Source organism: Dermochelys coriacea, chromosome 2, assembly GCF_009764565.3.
Source record: "Dermochelys coriacea isolate rDerCor1 chromosome 2, rDerCor1.pri.v4, whole genome shotgun sequence".
In the NCBI taxonomy this organism is placed as follows: domain Eukaryota; kingdom Metazoa; phylum Chordata; order Testudines; family Dermochelyidae; genus Dermochelys; species Dermochelys coriacea.
Genome location: NC_050069.1, coordinates 187,770,261 through 187,789,867, shown reverse-complemented (window position 1 = coordinate 187,789,867; position 19,607 = coordinate 187,770,261). Strand labels below are relative to the sequence as shown.

General features: G+C 42.9%; 1 protein-coding gene across 9 annotated transcripts in view; it reads right to left on the bottom strand.

Moving 5' to 3' along the window:
* LOC119851994 (myosin VIIA and Rab interacting protein) overlaps positions 1 to 19,607 on the bottom strand; it is a 371,019-nt gene that overhangs the window by 337,805 nt on the left and 13,607 nt on the right. For all 9 annotated transcript variants that reach the window (XM_038392707.2, XM_038392709.2, XM_043508865.1 and 6 more), the window contains one exon: positions 10,434 to 10,556. In XM_038392707.2, the coding sequence (XP_038248635.1) occupies positions 10,434 to 10,556 (123 nt within the window). The remainder of the gene's footprint in view (positions 1 to 10,433; positions 10,557 to 19,607) is intronic.

The window sequence follows — 19,607 nt, the reverse complement described above, 5'->3', positions numbered from 1 at the left end:
TCATGTCGAGGGCAGCGTACCAGTCCCCTAGCTCCAGGGAAGGAATGATGGTGCCCAGAGAGACCATGCGGAACCGGGCCTTGACCAGGAACTTGTTGAGCCCGTCAGGTCTGGGATGGGGTGAAGGCCCCCTTTGGCCTTGGGATGAGGAAGTACCAGGAGTAGAACCCCTTCCCCCTTAGTCTGTGCGGCACCGCCTCTACCGCCCCTGCCTCTAGCAGCGAGCGGACTTTCCTCTCTAGGAGATGCTCGTGAGAGGGGTCCCTGAAGAGGGACGGGGAAAGGGGGTGGGAGGGAGGCGAACTGCAGCGAGTACCCATTCCTCACCGTGCGCAAGACCCAACAGTCTGACGTAATGGTGGACCACGCACAGAAGAAACAGGACAGGCGGTTCAGGAAACAAAGGGGCGGATCCGGTGATTGGTCTGATACATTGTCCTCGAGCGCACCTTCAAAAGCCTGGCTTAGTGCCCAGCTGGGGGTTGTGCTGGCCTTGGTTCTGGCCCGGCGCATTATTGTTACTATTGTTATCACGCCGTCACCTCTTATCCCTGCCTCGCCTATGGTAAGGCTCATGCCTATGGCGAGGCTGGTACTGCCGTTGAGGGGGAGGCTGCGGCTTAAAGGGCTTCCTCTGGGTCGCCGGGGTGCGCATACCCAGCAATTTAAGCGTAGCTCGCGAGTCCTTGAGGCTATGCAGCCTTGTGTCTGTCAGAGAAGAGCCCGGACCCTTTGAAGGGGAAGTCCTGGAGTGTATTCTGGACCTCGGGTGGCAGGCCTGACTCCTGGAGCCACGCTGAGTGCCTCATGACCAACTCTGACGTGACTGTTCTAGCCGCCGCGTCTGCCGAATCCAGGGAGGCCTGGAGAGAGGTCTTGGCTACTTCCATGCCCTCGTCCACCAGGGCCATGAACTCCTGTTGGGAACCTTGCGGGAGGTTGTCCTTAAACTTTTCCACTGCCAATCAGGAGTTGAAATTGTGCCTGTTGAGGATGGCCTGCTGGTTCGCAATCCTCAACTGAAGGTACCCAGTTGAGTACACCTTTCTGCCAAAAAGGTCCAGGTGTTTCGCCTCTTTGGCCTTAGGGGCCAGGGCCTGCTGTCCATGGCACTCTCTTTCGTTTACTGCTGAGACCACTAGGGAGCATGGACTCAGGTGGCAGAACAGGAACTCATAGCCCTTAGATGGGGCAAAGTATTTATGCTCCACTCCTTTGGCCGTTGGAGCGCTGGAGGCTGGGGTCTGCCATATAGTCTTATAGTTGGATTGAATGGTCTTAATGAGCGGGAGTGCTATACTGGATGGACCTTCGGAGCTCAAAATGTCCACCTTGGTGTCCTGCTCAACCGTCTCCTTGGCCTGCAACCCCAAGTTTTGGGCGACCCTGCACAGCAATTCCTGGTGGGCTCTATGGTCTAATTGGCAGAGAGCCAGACACCTCTGTACTTGCCACCGCCTCATCGGGGGAAGATGAGGAGGTTAGCTGCTGCTCGACCCCCTCTGGTTGGTCCTCCTGCTCCCCTTCTCCCGTGGGAGGGGCCTCCAGCTCAGGCCGGAGCGGGAGTCCATGGGATGGCACCGGACTTGGTGCCGGTCTCTCCGGTTTATGCTGGAGGCCTGGATACTATAGCCTTTGGCACCCTCTGGCATCGGTGCGGGGACCGGGACCGCTGTACTGAGTAACTTGCCCTGCACGGGGCCCCTTGGCACTCCTGATTGGCCCTTCTGGACCCCCTGGACCTATGGCCTGGCATCCCCCATTGGGATTGCCAGCTCCCCTGAGGGTCCCTGCTGTCTGAGGTTCGGTGCAAGTAGCTATAGCAGCCGGAGTTGGCGGCAGACTGCAGCAATGCCAATCGCGAAGGCCATGGTGGTGCCAACGATCTGCATCGGCAGGAGAACGAGGGGCTCCTGGCTGAGCACGAGTGGTACCGGTATCCCTGGGACCGGGACCGTCTGCAGGAATTCTCTGACAAGAGCCGTCTCAACTCCTCCTGGTGCCGGCCTCTCCGTGGTGCTGGAGAGCGGCGTTCCCTTTCCGGTGCTTCTTCACACTGACCCACTGCCAGTGCTGCAACCAACTTCTGGGCCGCTGACAAGTACGAGTCCACGGAGTCGGAGCTCGACCGGGAGCAGTGCCAGGATGGTGTCCTTGAGCGGCACACCATTGCTGGCTTATCCCTCAACAGCACCCGAGGCATGGGTGCCCGAGGGTTCTCCCCATACGGGAGGGGGCTCGCTGCCGACAGCTCGATGAGGTCCTTTGCAGCCTCAAAGGTGCCAGGCACAGAGGGCTGATCCGTTATGTCCTCAAGCCCAATTGTCCTCATTGAGCTCACTTAGGTCTGGGCTCGGTGGGGCTTGTGCTGCTGGGACCACCGGTTTCAGCGCCAGTACCGCGGCCTTCCCGCTCTTATCGGCGCTTGAGGCCTTGGGAGGCACCGGCCTCCTGTGCGGGGAACGACTGTGCCTTCCTTTTGGCTGTACCAGGGGCCGCACCGGGGAGGACAAGCGGTGCCAGGGCCTAGTCTGGCGCTCTGGGGCCGACAGTTTATGGTGCTTAGCCAGTGCTGGGTCTCTCGACGGCTCCGGGGCACTACGCACCGAGGAAGCCTGAGCTGGCGTTGGGCACTCCGGGCCCGGCAGCTGCATTGCGGCCTCCATCAACAGTTGCTTTAGACGAAAGTCTCTTTCTTTCCTTGTCCTTGGCTTAAACGCCCTTGCAAATCCTACACAGCTCAGTTTGATGTTCATCCCCCAGGCAACGTAGACACGAGTCATTAACTGGCATAGGTTTGTGGCAAGTGGTGCAAGCCTTGAAACCATGGGCCTGCGGCATGCCCCGCGGCCCGGGGGTGGGTGCTGGAGGCCTCCAAGCACCTAATGACTTAAGTGTCCACAATAGGTATGTTAACGAACTGATAACAGCTACTCTAAAGGCTAAGGGACTGCTCTTCTGCAAGAGAGAGTGAGGGAGAGAGAGATGTTGTTCCAATGCTGCCATGGATCGTAAGAAGAAACCGGAGGGGGTCAGGCCGGCAGGGGTATATATGCACTCGGGGGGCCCCGCCGGCCCAACGGGAGCCGCTAAGGGAAAAAGTCCCGATGCTTGTGCACACATACCTAATGTGGAATGGACATGAACAAGCACTCTAAGAAGAACCTATGTAACAGGAGCTGTGGTACTTATCCTGTAGGTAAAAAGTTCTGATTTCACTCCAGTTGACACTCTTGTGAATGGACTATAGTTCCAGGAAAAGGGACTACAGTTTCTATAGTTATTGTCATATTGTCATTTCACCTCTTTGCCATAGGCGTAATTTGACTTCTACATGGCGGGCAGGGGTTGCAGCATGCAGAGAGCGCCCATCTGATACTACCCTCCGTTCTTCTTGGCTCTGTGAGCTGTTCCTGGTTTGAGGGCCAGTGCATGGGGTGGGGAGGTAAAGTCATGTTTCAGTCTCCCCTTCCTTCTCTGCATCCCCAGAGGAGTTAGCAAGGGAGCAATCACAGGGGCTGGAATCATACTTGGTGCTTGTAAAATCTGTGTAAAGGGTCCTCCTTGTGCCCTCCCCATCTATTTGGTAAGGGCCAAATAGATGCCGGTTCTATTAAACTACGCAAGGCAACAAAGTTCAGTGTTCAGAAATCAAAGTCATCTTCTGGAATTCTACTGCTCAGGGACACAGCAAGGCTGAAAACCAGAAAGAGCTTTTAAAACCTATATTGTTAAAAGCTATCTGAAGCAAAGCTGTTCTAGGAATGAGGAATATGAATAGATACGCCTCTACTGATTCAACAGCCAGTTACTTACCAGTGTGTTTGACTTGGCATTTTGCCAATATAGGAAATGAATTACACAGAAGGTGCTTTGTAAACACAGGTTAACAGAACTTTAATTTTATCTGCAAGATCTATGACATATACAGTCCATATACTAAATCCTCTTGTAATCGGAGACAGAAGATTGAGGTTTAAAAAAAAAAAAAAAAAAAACACAAACAAACAAAAAAAACCAAACACACTTGCTCTTTATGGTCTAGCTTGACCCTGAATCCCACATAGTGCAAAATCGTGGGAAACACAAATAGGGTGAGACGACACTGGTAAAAATGCCTGTGCCCCATCTACACTAGCATTTCTACCAGCTGTAGGCCAATTTTCTGAAAACTGCCAGCATAGACAAGGCCTTTCACAAAACATACGTGTGGCTATTTCTCAAGTGGAGTAAGCAGATTAGTCAGAAATCTCTTCAGAGCACTAGCCCTTCCTACATGGAAACTAATAATTCCTCTATTTAGAAGAGCAAAAGTAAAAATGGCAGTGATGGGGAAAACCGGCTTCAGCACTTCTAGCCACAGTTGAAAAACCGTGACAGAGTACTTAGAACTAGAGGATAAATTTCATTTCATAACGTCTACCTACTGACAAATTCCTTTTAGCAGGAACACCCACCCAGTATAGCATCTTGAAACCATACATGATCGGAGTTTCATTTACCCTCTGGCAGTGTACATAGCCTAATGTACATAATAATCAGGCCCCTGTAAACTCCTCTGTCTGGGTTGTGTCCCCTTCCCCCGCCCCCACCGTGGACACTAATGGAAAAATGGTATATGGAAAAATGATTTTAAAAAAATACTAGTGCCCAGTTTCGACAAGGTCTTTTCCCAGTGTTAGCACTGCTGCAGCTGCACTAATTCTAAACGAGGGTGGGAAAAGTGCCAAAAATTCCCACTGGAAATACACCAGTTAGTATATATGCCTAAGTTATTTAGAGCAGTGGTTCTCACATGTGCCAGTGGTCTGAAGAGGTTCTAGCATAAACATGAAGCCTACACATTTGAAAGACAAGGTGGTCCCACCATATCACCAAGTTTCAATTGTGCAGGCATCACTTCAAGTTGGAGTGCCTTTATATTCCTCCCAGAGTTCCCTTGTACACGTATGCCTGTTTGCATTGTTTCACAGAAAATAAAGCCAGTCTACTAACATGTCTCTTTGTTGGGCATCTCTTTGAGCTAATTTCAACCATGATCAAATTTGTTGATGACACTAAAATAGAGGAAGGGTAGCCAAATAAAACAAAAAATATTCCACCAACACAAAATGAGCTGGAGAGATTCAAGCTGTAGGAATAGCAGGCAATGATAGGATATATGGTATGAATAATTACTGAGTTTTATAACATATATGAGAAAATAAGCTGCACAGATATAAAATGGGTGGACGTAACCAATTATACACTCAATGCTGAGTGAGGTTATTTTCATCTGGTCACCTTAAACATTGTTCAGTTATTACATTTTCATATAATCACTCACTAGAACGTGTGGGAACAGGATTGGGAGCTTCTGAGAGAAGATGACATTAAAATGTTTAAGAACTACTGATTAGGAGCCTGCTAATAGAAGTTACAAAAAGCATTACAGCAGAGAATGCAAAAGATATTTACGAAGCTTCAGTGAAACTAGACAACTTTTCCAGCCAGCGAAGACTTACACAGTTCCTATATAAAGCATGACGAATTAATATTGGAAAAAGAAAAAAATCCGTATGCAAGTCATTTTCATAAATAACGAAGGGGAGCGGGGAATCAAAGCAGACCCTTGATTATTTTTATTTTGTGTATGCACAGGTTTTACATGGGTTACAATAGTGCTACATCCTTCTTCAGATGACACATGAACCTAAAAAAATGAGAAGTCTGGTGGCACTTAAAGACTAACAGATTTATTTGGGCATAAGTTTTTCCATGAAAGAAAGCTTATGCCCAAATAAATCTGTTAGTTTTTAAAGGTGCCACCAGACTCCTCATTGTTTTTGTGGATACAGACCAACACAGCATGCATCAGAGGGGAAAGACAACATGAAACTCATTTGCCCTTCTGAGGCAATGACACTTTCATTAGCTTCAATAAATCAAACCCTCCAGCCAAAAATTTTAAGTCTAACTTTGTCATAAATTTCTTACATCTTATAATTTACGCTGCATAGAAATGTGAATAGACAAAACTACATGAAAGAATTAATGGAAGATATTGGCATAATGAGACTGAAAACTATGCAGTATGTTGCATCTTTCCTAACTTTAGCCACACTTCCAATAAACACATTAGTTTAAACTGTCATTCTGGTTGTGTATTAGTAAGCTTTTTATATCCTGCTGGCAAAGTGGATTTGCAGCCAACAAGCCATCAACCTATTTCAGTTTTTTTAGCTTGCATTCTTGTTAGATGATTTCTGCTATATCAGCGTCTACTCTCCTATATTATCTTAAACAGTTCTTGTTCGTTGTTGTCATACAGAGCAAAAACAACAATATTTTCAGTGCCAAAGTCAGCTCTGCAAAGTAACTACTGAAATTCCAATGGAAAAATATAAAGCTCTGTATAGTACAAGCCGATATACTGAAACCTACCTCTCCCTATATTATATTTTATATAAAAATAAAATACATTTCATGTGAAAGCTTTAATAAGTTCCCTTTCAAAAAACAAACTCGCTATGTAAAAATCTATTGATCTCTTGATTTTCACAACTGACATTCAATTTTAGCTAATTTGCCAATCTACAAAAGTTTATAAAGGTTTTTATCAATTTCCTATATAAAACTGTATTGTACATGTAACAAAAGGAAATATATTACTATTACACCAAAATTTTTAAAAAAACCAAAACATCCTCATACGTATCTGTAACCATTTTTGTAAAAAAACTCTGTACAATGTTAACATGTAAACAGTGATTTTTGTCTTCTACAGAAAGTATAGTGTTATATCTGACATTTTAAAATCAAGCTGGCAGATCTTGCCAATTATAACTTTTTCAAAAATTAAAACTACATAGAAATAGCCTCACGAATTGGTCTGACTTATAGTAAGTTGCAAAATAAGTTGTATTTAAACAAGGCAAAAGCTCCTTATAAGGTGACATTTTGGGAAATTCTTGTGTGTAATATTATCTCTTTGATCATACTAAGCTCCTTCTCCCAACACTACTCCACCAAACAAAAAAATATTTACAGTATTGTGACGTGAGAGACAGAATATAACCCATGTTTACACCCTACACAGTATTGTAACAATCTTTGTACAAAGTATACCTTGTAAGGTATCTTGTGAAAACTCAATTTGCTGGTCAGTACTGTTCTAGTGTAAAATACGTACAGCAACATTGTATGTGAAGTTATAAGATTCCCTGTATGATGTTATTAACACACATTTCAAATCCCACAGTCCTGCCCAGGCAGAAGTCAGGTCTGTCCTAAACAAAGGAAGGAATGTGTGCTTGCCTTAATTTGATTACCCTGTACACTGCTTAAATGCTAACAGGAAGTTCAAAACATGTGGAAAAAGCCAGCAGGAAACATCCTTCCACATAGACTCTTTGTCTCTTGGGTCTCAGATGGAAATGTTTTTCAAGAGGAAGTCAAAACATAAAAAGGAGGGATAAACATCCCAAAGCACCCTCTCTCTGGCCCTACCCATTGCATTCACTGCACCTGAAGAGACAAAGAAAGCAACCTTTGGACTCCAGGGGAGCGGTCTTGTCCTAAAGAGTTTGATCAGTGTGACTGCTGAAAGCATGTGGTGAGAAAACTTTGCTTTGAATCTAACATAGCTTAAGTTTGGCATCAGTAAGCATTTTATCTTTATTTTTTCTTGTAACCATATCGGACTTCTATGCCTCATTACTTGCACTCACAATATCTCTCTTTAAATCTTTCTCTAGTTAATAAACTTTTTTATTGTTTTATCTAATCCAGTGTGTTCAAGCTGAAGTGTCTGGGTAACTCCATTTGGGGTAAAAGTTGTGTGCATAATTAGTCCCTTAAAGGAATAAAGGACTCAATAGATTTGTACCGTCTCGGAGAGGGCTGGGCAATAAAGGACATACATTTCTGGGGGGGAAATCTGGGACTGGGACGGTGTTAGGGTCACCCTGTAGAATAACCCAGGCTGGTAAAAAACCAAAGTGTGTCTGGTTGGCTGTGTGCTGGGAGTGACTTACATGCTGGAAGCTGTTTGTGAGCAGTCCAGACTCGAGGCTACAGCAGCAAAGCATTGTAAAGGGCACCCCAGGCTAGAGGGCATGGATGACACAGCTACTCATTAGTATGGACTATACTCTGGTATGTCACACTGCAAAAACCAGCCACAACAATTTAAACCACAAACCAACCGGTAACTTTGCAAGTGATCCATTAGTTAACAAAAGGTCCGAATTTAACGTCTGGTCACTGAACATTTGTTACAACCAATCTGTGGTAGAAAAATGTGGTTTTATCAGCAGTGCACAAAATGAACATATCCTGGCTCAGGAAACTAGGTGCTCAGGAATTCTTTGTGAAAGCATGCAAACAGAATTGTACAGCCTCCCCCAAAACATGGAATATTCCTTAAGCCAACTAATGGTCAGTTGTGTACTGTGGGAACCCATTTTGCCTTTAGTTTGTGATATTTCTCACCTTCCCATGCCCCATTTTCACAAATAAATGACTATTATTAACAACAACAACTTTTATAGACAACCCCAGAAACAAATCCTCAACCACTACACAACCCCTGAATAAATAGGCTTTGCACAGGGATTCTCCTTGGGGACCAAGGTTCACGGAACCATCTCTTCAGGCTGGGGGGAAGGGGGGAGAGAACTGGAATCACAGCATGGCCACTGCTGCAGCATCTTTCCCAGCTTTTGTACTCTCACTTCATTAGGATACAACTGGCCATGCTCAAGTAATCGCTGGCTACTTCCTCATTCTTCTTCTAGACCACCCTGCACTATCCCTAGCCCTCCCCCACCCCCCGCCTTCATTCTTCAATGGAGTAACCACTAAAATCCTTGGGTATAGGATACAGCAGAGTCTCCCTGTGCGTGCCCTCCTCATCCTGCCCTTCCTCCACACAGCAGAACCACACCACCACTGTTTGGAAAAGCTGGGCAGGATCTTGTTTATTGATCAGCGAACACAGGTGAACAAGGACAAACATGGGGATGGATTTTAAGCAGCAGACCACTTTATTAAAACTTCACACTGAAGACAGGCATTATCTATCTATCTACCCATGCCAGGCATTAGGTGCATCCAGTGCAGGGTTCACAGGGCATTTATCATATAGCCCATACTAGGGGTAGCCTCCTAGTGCCTATGCGAATGTTTTATCTTCCTCTGCTGAATCCTCTCCTTTTCCTCTTCCAAAGGGGACTGAAGGTACCAAAGAGGGTTCCTACTCTCCAGATCTCCACTTTTCCATAGACCTGGGGTCCACCAGAGAAATCACGTCTCTTATTTTCTGGTTGCTGGCTCTTTGGCCTATTATCTGCACTGGACACCAGCCTCAAGTGGTTAAAAATGGTGAAAGAGGTCTGAGAAACCTCAGGCCGGGTTTAATTAAGTGACTGTAGAAAGCAATAGCCAACCAACTTGCATCTGTCTGGCCAATGAACAAAGGGGTACTCAGTGGGAGGAGAGGTCTATTCCTATATACATTCCCCTTTATTCTAAGCTATCCAGCACCTTGAGGTTCCAATCAAGTTTCTCATCCATTAGATCAGTGGGTGTCAGTGCACTCAAAATGAACTAGGATAGTGTGATGATGTATTTCCTGCTCCTTCTTATTTCAGAGAATAGCAACAGGAAATAAAACCACAACAATAAAAAAAGAGGGATTTCTTCTTCAATTTATATAACATACAGGCTGAGTTTCATATCTTTCTTAGGCAACTTCCTGCTCTTGTGATTCCAGTTAGATGCTGGAAGATAAACAATGGTATCCGTTTGTCATGTCAGCATTAGGGCAAAAGAAATTGCATGCAACAAGTATTGATAGGTACTTCAGTCTCTCTTCAAGATAAGCAAGTCATGTTTTCTAGAAAAAGCTAAAAAAGAAACATGGATCACACAAAAGGAAATATAGTTGGAAACAATGGGAAAGCTATTGCATCTACCAACTCACATTCCTGCTAGTACATGGGGGAAATTGTCTTTCTCACTTAGTTTGCTTTGCTTTGCAAGGGGCTCTTTTTTTTTTTTCTTTTTTAATGATTTTGTGTGACTGAAATCAGAAGTTGAATATTTGGTCAGACAAAAGTTTTTGGCACAATATACTGTATATTACATTGTGTGTGTGCACGCGTGTGCGTGAGAGAGAGCACGCTAGCTTACTTCACCTATTCACTTCCATGAAAAAATGTATTCAAACACTTTTAAAAAATAAATCAATTATGGTATTTAATCAAATAACTGAATCTGGCTTAATTACAAACCAAAACAAATATTCTGTGCTCAATATATCCAGCTTCATAATGTGAAAAATATTTATTACGGATACTGAAAGTCCAAGTTCCTCCGTTTGTTCAGTATACATCTTTTTCGTTACCCAGACAGGACAATCAAAATGAAAATATATTTTAATAAAATCTTACCTCAGCCTCTCCTCTTCTTTCTTGCGAAGGCTGAAATCTCGTTGGACCACCTGAAGAACATGCTCTGCTTCATCATCTGTCAAACCAGATAGATCCAGTTTCCTCCCCATTATTTGTTCTATCCTGGATATAAACAAAAAAAAGTACCTGAAATCACAAAATGCAACAAAGTACCAAGCGAACAACTTGAAAGCATTGTGTGGACTTCAATGAATTCATAAAATAAAGGACTATTGTGGCTATAACATCAGAGGACAAGAGAATCTCTTTGTATTTTATTCTTTTTTAAACCTCTAACCTGCACAAACATTTAGGGGGATTGTGCACCACAATTAATTTCATTCATTCCATCTTGATTTCAAATAGGACCTCAAAAGTTATTTTCAAAAATGGGCAAATATTATTTCTATCACTTGGTAAATGGCAACATTGCTACTCTATCTACAAGTAATATAGAATCATAGAATCATAGAATATCAGGGTTGGAAGGGACCCCAGAAGGTCATCTAGTCCAACCCCCTGCTCAAAGCAGGACCAAGTCCCAGTTAAATCATCCCAGCTAGGGCTTTGTCAAGCCTGACCTTAAAAACCTCTAAGGAAGGAGATTCTACCACCTCCCTAGGTAACGCATTCCAGTGTTTCACCACCCTATTAGTGAAAAAGTTTTTCCTAATATCCAATCTAAACCTCCCCCATTGCAACTTGAGACCATTACTCCTCGTTCTGTCATCTGCTACCATTGAGAACAGTCTAGAGCCATCCTCTTTGAAACCCCCTTTCAGGTAGTTGAAAGCAGCTATCAAATCCCCCCTCATTCTTCTCTTCTGCAGACTAAACAATCCCAGCTCCCTCAGCCTCTCCTCATAAGTCATGTGCTCTAGACCCCTAATCATTTTCGTTGCCCTTCGTTGTACTCTTTCCAATTTATCCACATCCTTCCTGTAGTGTGGGGCCCAAAACTGGACACAGTACTCCAGATGAGGCCTCACCAGTGTCGAATAGAGGGGAACGATCACGTCCCTCGATCTGCTCGCTATGCCCCTACTTATACAACCCAAAATGCCATTGGCCTTCTTGGCAACAAGGGCACACTGCTGACTCATATCCAGCTTCTCGTCCACTGTCACCCCTAGGTCCTTTTCCGCAGAACTGCTGCCGAGCCATTCGGTCCCTAGTCTGTAGCGGTGCATTGGATTCTTCCATCCTAAGTGCAGGACCCTGCATTTATCCTTATTGAACCTCATTAGATTTCTTTTGGCCCAATCCTCCAATTTGTCTAGGTCCTTCTGTATCCTATCCCTCCCCTCCAGCGTATCTACCACTCCTCCCAGTTTGGTATCATCCGCAAATTTGCTGAGAGTGCAATCCACACCATCCTCCAGATCATTTATGAAGATATTGAACAAAACGGGCCCCAGGACCGACCCCTGGGGCACTCCACTTGACACCGGCTGCCAACTAGACATGGAGCCATTGATCACTACCCGTTGAGCCCGACAATCTAGCCAGCTTTCTACCCACCTTATAGTGCATTCATCCAGCCCATACTTCCTTAACTTGCTGACAAGAATGCTGTGGGAGACCGTGTCAAAAGCTTTGCTAAAGTCAAGAAACAATACATCCACTGCTTTCCCTTCATCCACAGAACCAGTAATCTCATCATAAAAGGCGATTAGATTAGTCAGGCATGACCTTCCCTTGGTGAATCCATGCTGACTGTTCCTGATCACTTTCCTCTCCTCTAAGTGCTTCAGGATTGATTCTTTGAGGACCTGCTCCATGATTTTTCCAGGGACTGAGGTTAGGCTGACCGGCCTGTAGTTCCCAGGATCCTCCTTCTTCCCTTTTTTAAAGATGGGCACTACATTAGCCTTTTTCCAGTCATCCGGGACTTCCCCCGTTCGCCACGAGTTTTCAAAGATAATGGCCAAGGGCTCTGCAATCACAGCCGCCAATTCCTTCAGCACTCTCGGATGCAATTCGTCCGGCCCCATGGACTTGTGCACGTCCAGCTTTTCTAAATAGTCCCTAACCACCTCTATCTCTACAGAGGGCTGGCCATCTCTTCCCCATTTTGTGTTGCCCAGCACAGCAGTCTGGGAGCTGACCTTGTTAGTGAAAACAGAGGCAAAAAAAGCATTGAGTACATTAGCTTTTTCCACATCCTCTGTCACTAGCTTGCCTCCCTCATTCAGTAAGGGGCCCACACTTTCCTTGGCTTTCTTCTTGTTGCCAACATACCTGAAGAAACCCTTCTTGTTACTCTTGACATCTCTTGCTAGCTGCAGCTCCAGGTGCGATTTGGCCCTCCTGATATCTTTCCTACATGCCCGAGCAATATTTTTATACTCTTCCCTGGTCATATGTCCAACCTTCCACTTCTTGTAAGCTTCTTTTTTATGTTTAAGATCCGCTAGGATTTCACCATTAAGCCAAGCTGGTCGCCTGCCATATTTACTATTCTTTCGACTCATCGGGATGGTTTGTCCCTGTAACCTCAACAGGGATTCCTTGAAATACAGCCAGCTCTCCTGGACTCCCTTCCCTTTCATGTTAGTCCCCCAGGGGATCCTGGCCATCTGTTCCCTGAGGGAGTCAAAGTCTGCTTTCCTGAAGTCCAGGGTCCGTATCCTGCTGCTTACCTTTCTTCCCTGCGTCAGGATCCTGAACTCAACCAACTCATGGTCACTGCCTCCCAGATTCCCATCCACTTTTGCTTCCCCCACTAATTCTACCCGGTTTGTGAGCAGCAGGTCAAGAAAAGCGCTCCCCCTAGTTGGCTCCCCTAGCACTTGCACCAGGAAATTGTCCCCTACGCTTTCCAAAAACTTCCTGGATTGTCTATGCACCGCTGTATTGCTCTCCCAGCAGATATCAGGAAAATTAAAGTCACCCATGAGAATCAGGGCATGCGATCTAGTAGCTTCCGTGAGTTGCCGGAAGAAAGCCTCATCCACCTCATCCCCCTGGTCCGGTGGTCTATAGCAGACTCCCACCATGACATCACTCTTGTTGCACACACTTCTAAACTTAATCCAGAGACACTCAGGTTTTTCCACAGTTTCGTACCGGAGCTCTGAGCAGTCATACTGCTCCCTTACATACAGTGCTACTCCCCCACCTTTTCTGCCCTGCCTGTCCTTCCTGAACAGTTTATAACCATCCATGACTGTACTCCAGTCATGTGAGTTATCCCACCAAGTCTCTGTTATTCCAATCACGTCATAATTCCTTGACATCACCAGGACCTCCAGTTCTCCCTGCTTGTTTCCAAGGCTTTGTGCATTTGTATATAAGCACTTGAGATAACCTGTTGATCGCCCCTCATTCCCAGTATGAGGCAGGAGCCCTCCCCTCACAGACCTTCCTCACAGACCTTCCTGCCTGTGCTTCCTCCCGGTATCCCGCTTTCCCACTTACCTCACTTACCTTACCTTACTACATTACGTAATATGTTACGGTGACGAAAAAGAAATTTAGAAATTCCAAGAGTTCAAAATCAAATCAACTACATGTAGACTTTGGAAACCAATAAAATACAATTTTATTTCCAAGAAAAGCATCGGATTTTTTAAAAATTTCCACTGAGATCCCAATGAAGGAGTGAGATTCATGCTTCTGGAATGCCTTGCCCTATTGGACTAAATATCTCAAGTTACCAGTTTGGTCTTAATCTAGAAATGTTTTTTCAGAAAACTGCCATTCAATAATGTTCCTAACAGAAATTTGACCGACCCTGAACAATTCTGCATCAAAAATACGTGGAAAAAAAGAAAACACTCAGAGTGGAAGATTCACCACAAACCAATGCACTAAATAATTACTAATTTCACTTTAGCCTTGAAGATTGGAAAACAAAGTTGAAGTGCTGAACAAGTAAATCATCAGTTTATCTATAGAAACAGAGGAACTGAGACAAAGAGCATCTGATTTACAGGATAATGCCAGACAAGTTAATGAGATCCATCAGGAGCTAAAACTACAGTGTAAAGCCCAACAAAATAATTGGAAGACTTAGAAAAGCAGAGGAGTTGAGAAAACATCCAAATAATGGGACTGAGAGAACATAAAACAGGAAAATTCAATAAAATATTTGAGGCCTGGATATGAGAATTTCTGCAAATGGATAGCAACAAAAAAAAATCAATACATTTGAAACAGAAGTACAAAACAGATTCAAATTAAAAACGGGAAGTGTAAACAACAGATTTGCTGGAAAACAAAGAGCAACAAGGCTGTAAGACTACAACTTCTATGATCATTAGCACAAAATTTTGGACATGTCTCACGCCAAAACAAAAATTCAAAGGAGGAAAGAAGAGGATCTCATTCATCTAGGATTAGGTCATCAATATACATAACAGGAGAGGAGAATTTAAAGATAAAAATTGCATAAACAGCTCCACAATATACAGATAAAATTTGCTCTGCAGTCTGGTCATCCCAAAAATCACCTATGAAAAGAACAAACTCCTCCTCATCACCAGCAGAAGTTCAGTTTTCTCTACCTGAAATCAAAATTGATCTCAAAACCTGATGAAATAGTTTTACAGCTAAGAAAATATATTGAAATGTATTTACCTAAGGGACTAAATTAGTTTAGAGCTCATTATCTAAGCACTTTGATTATCCCTATCATGATATTATCAGTATTCCCCAAGTAGTTATAGAACAGAAAGTGACTGATGGGACAAAAAGGAAATGGTCAAGCATTCTAAAAGCCCTAAACGTGAAACAGAGAAGGGGCTGTGAAAAAAGCAATTCCGAGAGCCTGCGCCTACCTGTTTGGGAAATGATGGCCCAACAGTCTGTGTGTTTTCAGTTTTGTTTGTTTTGTTTAATAAATTGGTAAGTTCAATACTATCAATATTGGCTCCTGTGAAAATTTTACCAGTAAGGGAACCCAAAAACCATGCATGCTATTCATAATTTTATATGGAAGCCACAGTATCCAATCATTGCAGATCCATTTTACATTCTTAATGATTTCATATAAAAACTTACAAAGAACGCTTTGAAATTCTTATGTCTAAAATTTTCAGCATCTATGTATCTACTACAAGTTTTAAACCATCTCTTCTAAGAATGCATATAGCCCAAAGATATATCTGAGCAATACTCTAAACAAATAAAATTATGGCATGGAATTAAGTGACCTTTGTGTTAAGAGCAAGCAGTGAAAATGTGAAACATGCTACATTTCATCCCCAAATAATTTTCCAAAATAAGATGGCCCATTTGTTGCCAACACACAATTGAAAATGCATTTATGTTGTTTATACTGTATTTTATCTGCTCCAATTCTTTAGTTTTCAGTTCTTTGAAAGGGAACTGCATATACCTGGAAAGGGAATGTCATTTATCTTTTTCTACTTGTTAAGCTATTGCTGAACTTTAATATTCACTAACTAAAATCTCTTATTTTGCCACTCAGAATATAAATAGATGTAATTAATAGTATGCTAGATGAAATCACAGACATTGTTAATAAATGTCTGAAATTAGATTACAAATTCTTTGGGTGAGGAACTATTTCTTAATGTGTATCTGTACATTACTAGGCACAATGAGGCTGTGATCCTGATTTGGTCCTTTGTGTGTTACCACAAAGCAAAACCCAAACATTTATAAGTTTAAAGAAATGACAGGAAAATTCCTATCAAAAGGACATTTTAAAAATAAAATTATTAACTTTAATAGGTAATAGAAAATTAGTGCCGTGGAAACAAAGGACCATATATCATCCCTTTTCCCCCAACTCTTTCTTCATAGCAGGGGAGGGAATGTGTTCAAATAGAGACAAAAATCTTACTAATATACATAGGCAAGAACAGAGACTAACAGTTTGCACCCCTCTACACATACCAAGACCATTAACACCTGCTAGAAGTTTCAGCAGAAGCTGCAAGAGTTTGCCAGTGGAACGATGGACTATAGAGGGGCTTTTCCCCAGTGCAACTCCATACCCTCTCCCAGCAGAAAACCTTCCCTCTATCCCAAACACACAACCCGCACAATGAGACACTGAGGCTTTTAGCCTTCCACACCTACCCTAGGAGAAGCGAGTGTCCTCAGCGAAACTTACTGGCAGCAGTTTGAGGACAGTTCAGTGTAGCAGCATGGAGAAGTATGTCCTGTATGCTTTTTCTTTCCAATCTAAGGAGACCCAATGCAGCACTCATCTTAGGGCTTTTTATAGTACCCAAAACAATAAAAAAAAATGTAAAAAACACTTCAAGTGGAGGGACTCATCTCTGCCCCTGCCAGACAGCAAGCTGAACTGGAACCAGAGAACCAGTTCAAACTGGGGAATTTTGTGGTTTGTTTGTTTGTTTTTAAAAACTTGAACCATAACCAAACCCAAACCATAATTTTGTCCTACCTGCTGAACCAGAACTGAACTGAAAAGGCCTGCCCCAGTATGATAAGGTTAGGGTTGCCAGGTGTCCAGTTTTCAACCAGAATCTTGACAAACTGGAGAAGTAGTGTGAAATAAATAGGGTGAAATTCAATCATGACAAATGAGAAGTATGCTACTTAGAAAGGAAAAATCAATTGCACAAATACAAAATGGGGAATTTCCCAGGAATTTGGTAGGTAGCTTAAGTCATAACATGTTCACGTTGTCACAACTTGGTAGGACTCCAGTGCATGAAACTGTTCTATGGGGGAGGAGTCTGGCTCTGATAAACCATAATCAGAAGCAGGCATCTCCTAAAGAAAGGGGAGATTGGGACCCCAATGCCTGGTAGAGCATGGACCCATCTATTTTCCCCTCTCATCCCTTCAACCTTTGTGGGGGGGGAGGGGGAGGATTTGCAGATAGTCTCAGCAACAGTGCTGGGATGAGGTTAAAAATAGGGAAGGCCTCAGGGCAGCTCTCCCTAGGTGGCACAAATTACAGAAGAAAGGTTAACTGGAGCTGGACAAGTTATTGCTCCATAGTTTCCCAGATGTGTTAAGTTGTGACCTCATTAAACCACATTCTTGGTGTCTTGTCTTTCTTCTTGGGCGATCTGGGGCAATGGTTCAGGTGGTCTAATTATTTCATATTACACCTGCTTCTGCAGTAGAATATCATCATTTTTGATTGAAAATAGAGTTTGCTGCTGCTTCTGAAGTGTTGGTACCTTCCAGATTCTGTCCATACGCTCCCTCAGCTCTGCCATCTGCACTTTGAAAGCATTCATCAAAAGTCTAAATTTCAGTTATTGCTTTAGAATTGAGTCCTATCGTTTTTCCTTGTTGTTCAGCTACACGAGCTCTTTTAGGATTTCCCTGATAGAGCAATTGCTAGAAGAAATATTTGTTAGTAAAGCTATGCTTGAGGCTGCATTGCTTGGTGGTAGGGAATCAGTCCCCAGGGTAGATTGTCAGGATCTAAAGAAGGCTGTTCCATCTGTCTTGCATTTATTTTTTGAAATTACACCAATTTTAGAAAGAATATTTCAACAGTAAAAGAAATTCTCAGCAAAAATTACATTTTTTTCCCCTCCAAATTCTATAAGTGGTTTGAGCATTGGCCTGCTAAACCCAGGGTTGTGAGTTCAATCCTTGAGGGAGCCATTTGGGATCTGGGGCAAAAATTGGGGATTGGTCCTGTTTTGAGCAGGGGGTTGGACTAGATGACCTTCTGAGGTCCCTTCCAACCCTGATATTCTATTCTATGATTCTATAAGCAGCACCTTATTTATCTAAGATAGATTGACTACCTTGTTTGCAGACAAGCGCTCTTCCCCACATCTTCTGTGTTTGTCTCCAAACATTTACTAATTAAAAACAACAACTAATCATATTACCAATACAGAGTCTTTAAACAATATTGTCATACGCACAAAAAACAAATCCACACTAAAACAGAGAGGAGAAAGAATAAAAATAAGTTATAGTTGCAAGGAAGAGGGACCTTTGAATTCGGGATTACTGCAGCATACTTTCTGAGCATAAATTTGAACTAAAAAGATATTGAATGAACATTACTCTGCAGCCATTCCACATTTGGCTAGGATCCCATCAAATATCATAACCATAACCAAAGCACTTTCAGAATTGGTCAGTAATTACTTGGAAGGGAAACCTCCAAGGAACGTCTAGATACCACAGAGAACAGTGACTTAGACATTCTTCCCTTGTGAATTAGCAGTGAACCCATGACCCAGGATATTGATGGGACAATATGCTGCAGAAAATATTGAGCCAGATCTTCAGGTGTTGTAAATCAGCCTAGCTCCATTGACTAATTGAGCTTTGTCATTTACACTAGCTGAGGATTTGGAATACCATCTTTTGAATGAGATAAAAAACAAAGATCCAACTCATTTGTGATCTTGTATCACTTTTAACAAGAATAAAGTTGTTATGAATAGTCTTGACTAAATCCTATTACACTTTCTCCATGCTTAAAAATCCCTGTAGTATGAACTGGAAAGATTTTTTTTCACTTCTAGTCCAAAATTCTTGTATAAGGCTCTTTTGTGATATTCAATAGATGCTGAGTTCCACAGCAGAGTTAACTTCATTCCATTGGTGGGTGAAATGATCCTTACACATTCAGTAAAATACATTGGTTATCCTTTTCGAGCAAGTTATTATCACTACTATGTTATCTTATCCTACATTAATCTACAAGTGTGCCACTGTATATAGTAATGGCAGGGATTCAGAACACCAGAAGACAAAAAGGTTAGTATTGTAAGTTTTGAAGTGTTTTCATAACCTTTTTAAGAAACTAATATGAGCTTCTGATACATCTTCTCTCCACATCCTTCACCAATTTCCTTACTGAATATGAGAGATCAAAACCATAAAAGACCAATGAAATCATTTAACCTTTTCTCTATAGGAGAGACTAAAAACAAAACATTTTATGTCAGTTGATGATAAATATACATGAAAAAGAGCAAGGAGTATTTCACCTAAATATGCCACTCCTCTTCAGGCATGAAAAACAACATGCATCTCTATGAGCCATTTCAAAAGGTTATAGTTTTTTTTCCCCCCCTTATACAAGATGAATTGAAACACTGCACTAGACAAACCAAAGCACACTTTATTAGGATTGAATAATTTTATTTTCATCATCTAACCCTAATTTTATAAGAAAAAAATAATACCATGTGAAAAGAGCCTTCCTAGTAAATCATACAAACACAGAATCTTTCAGGCCAAATTCTG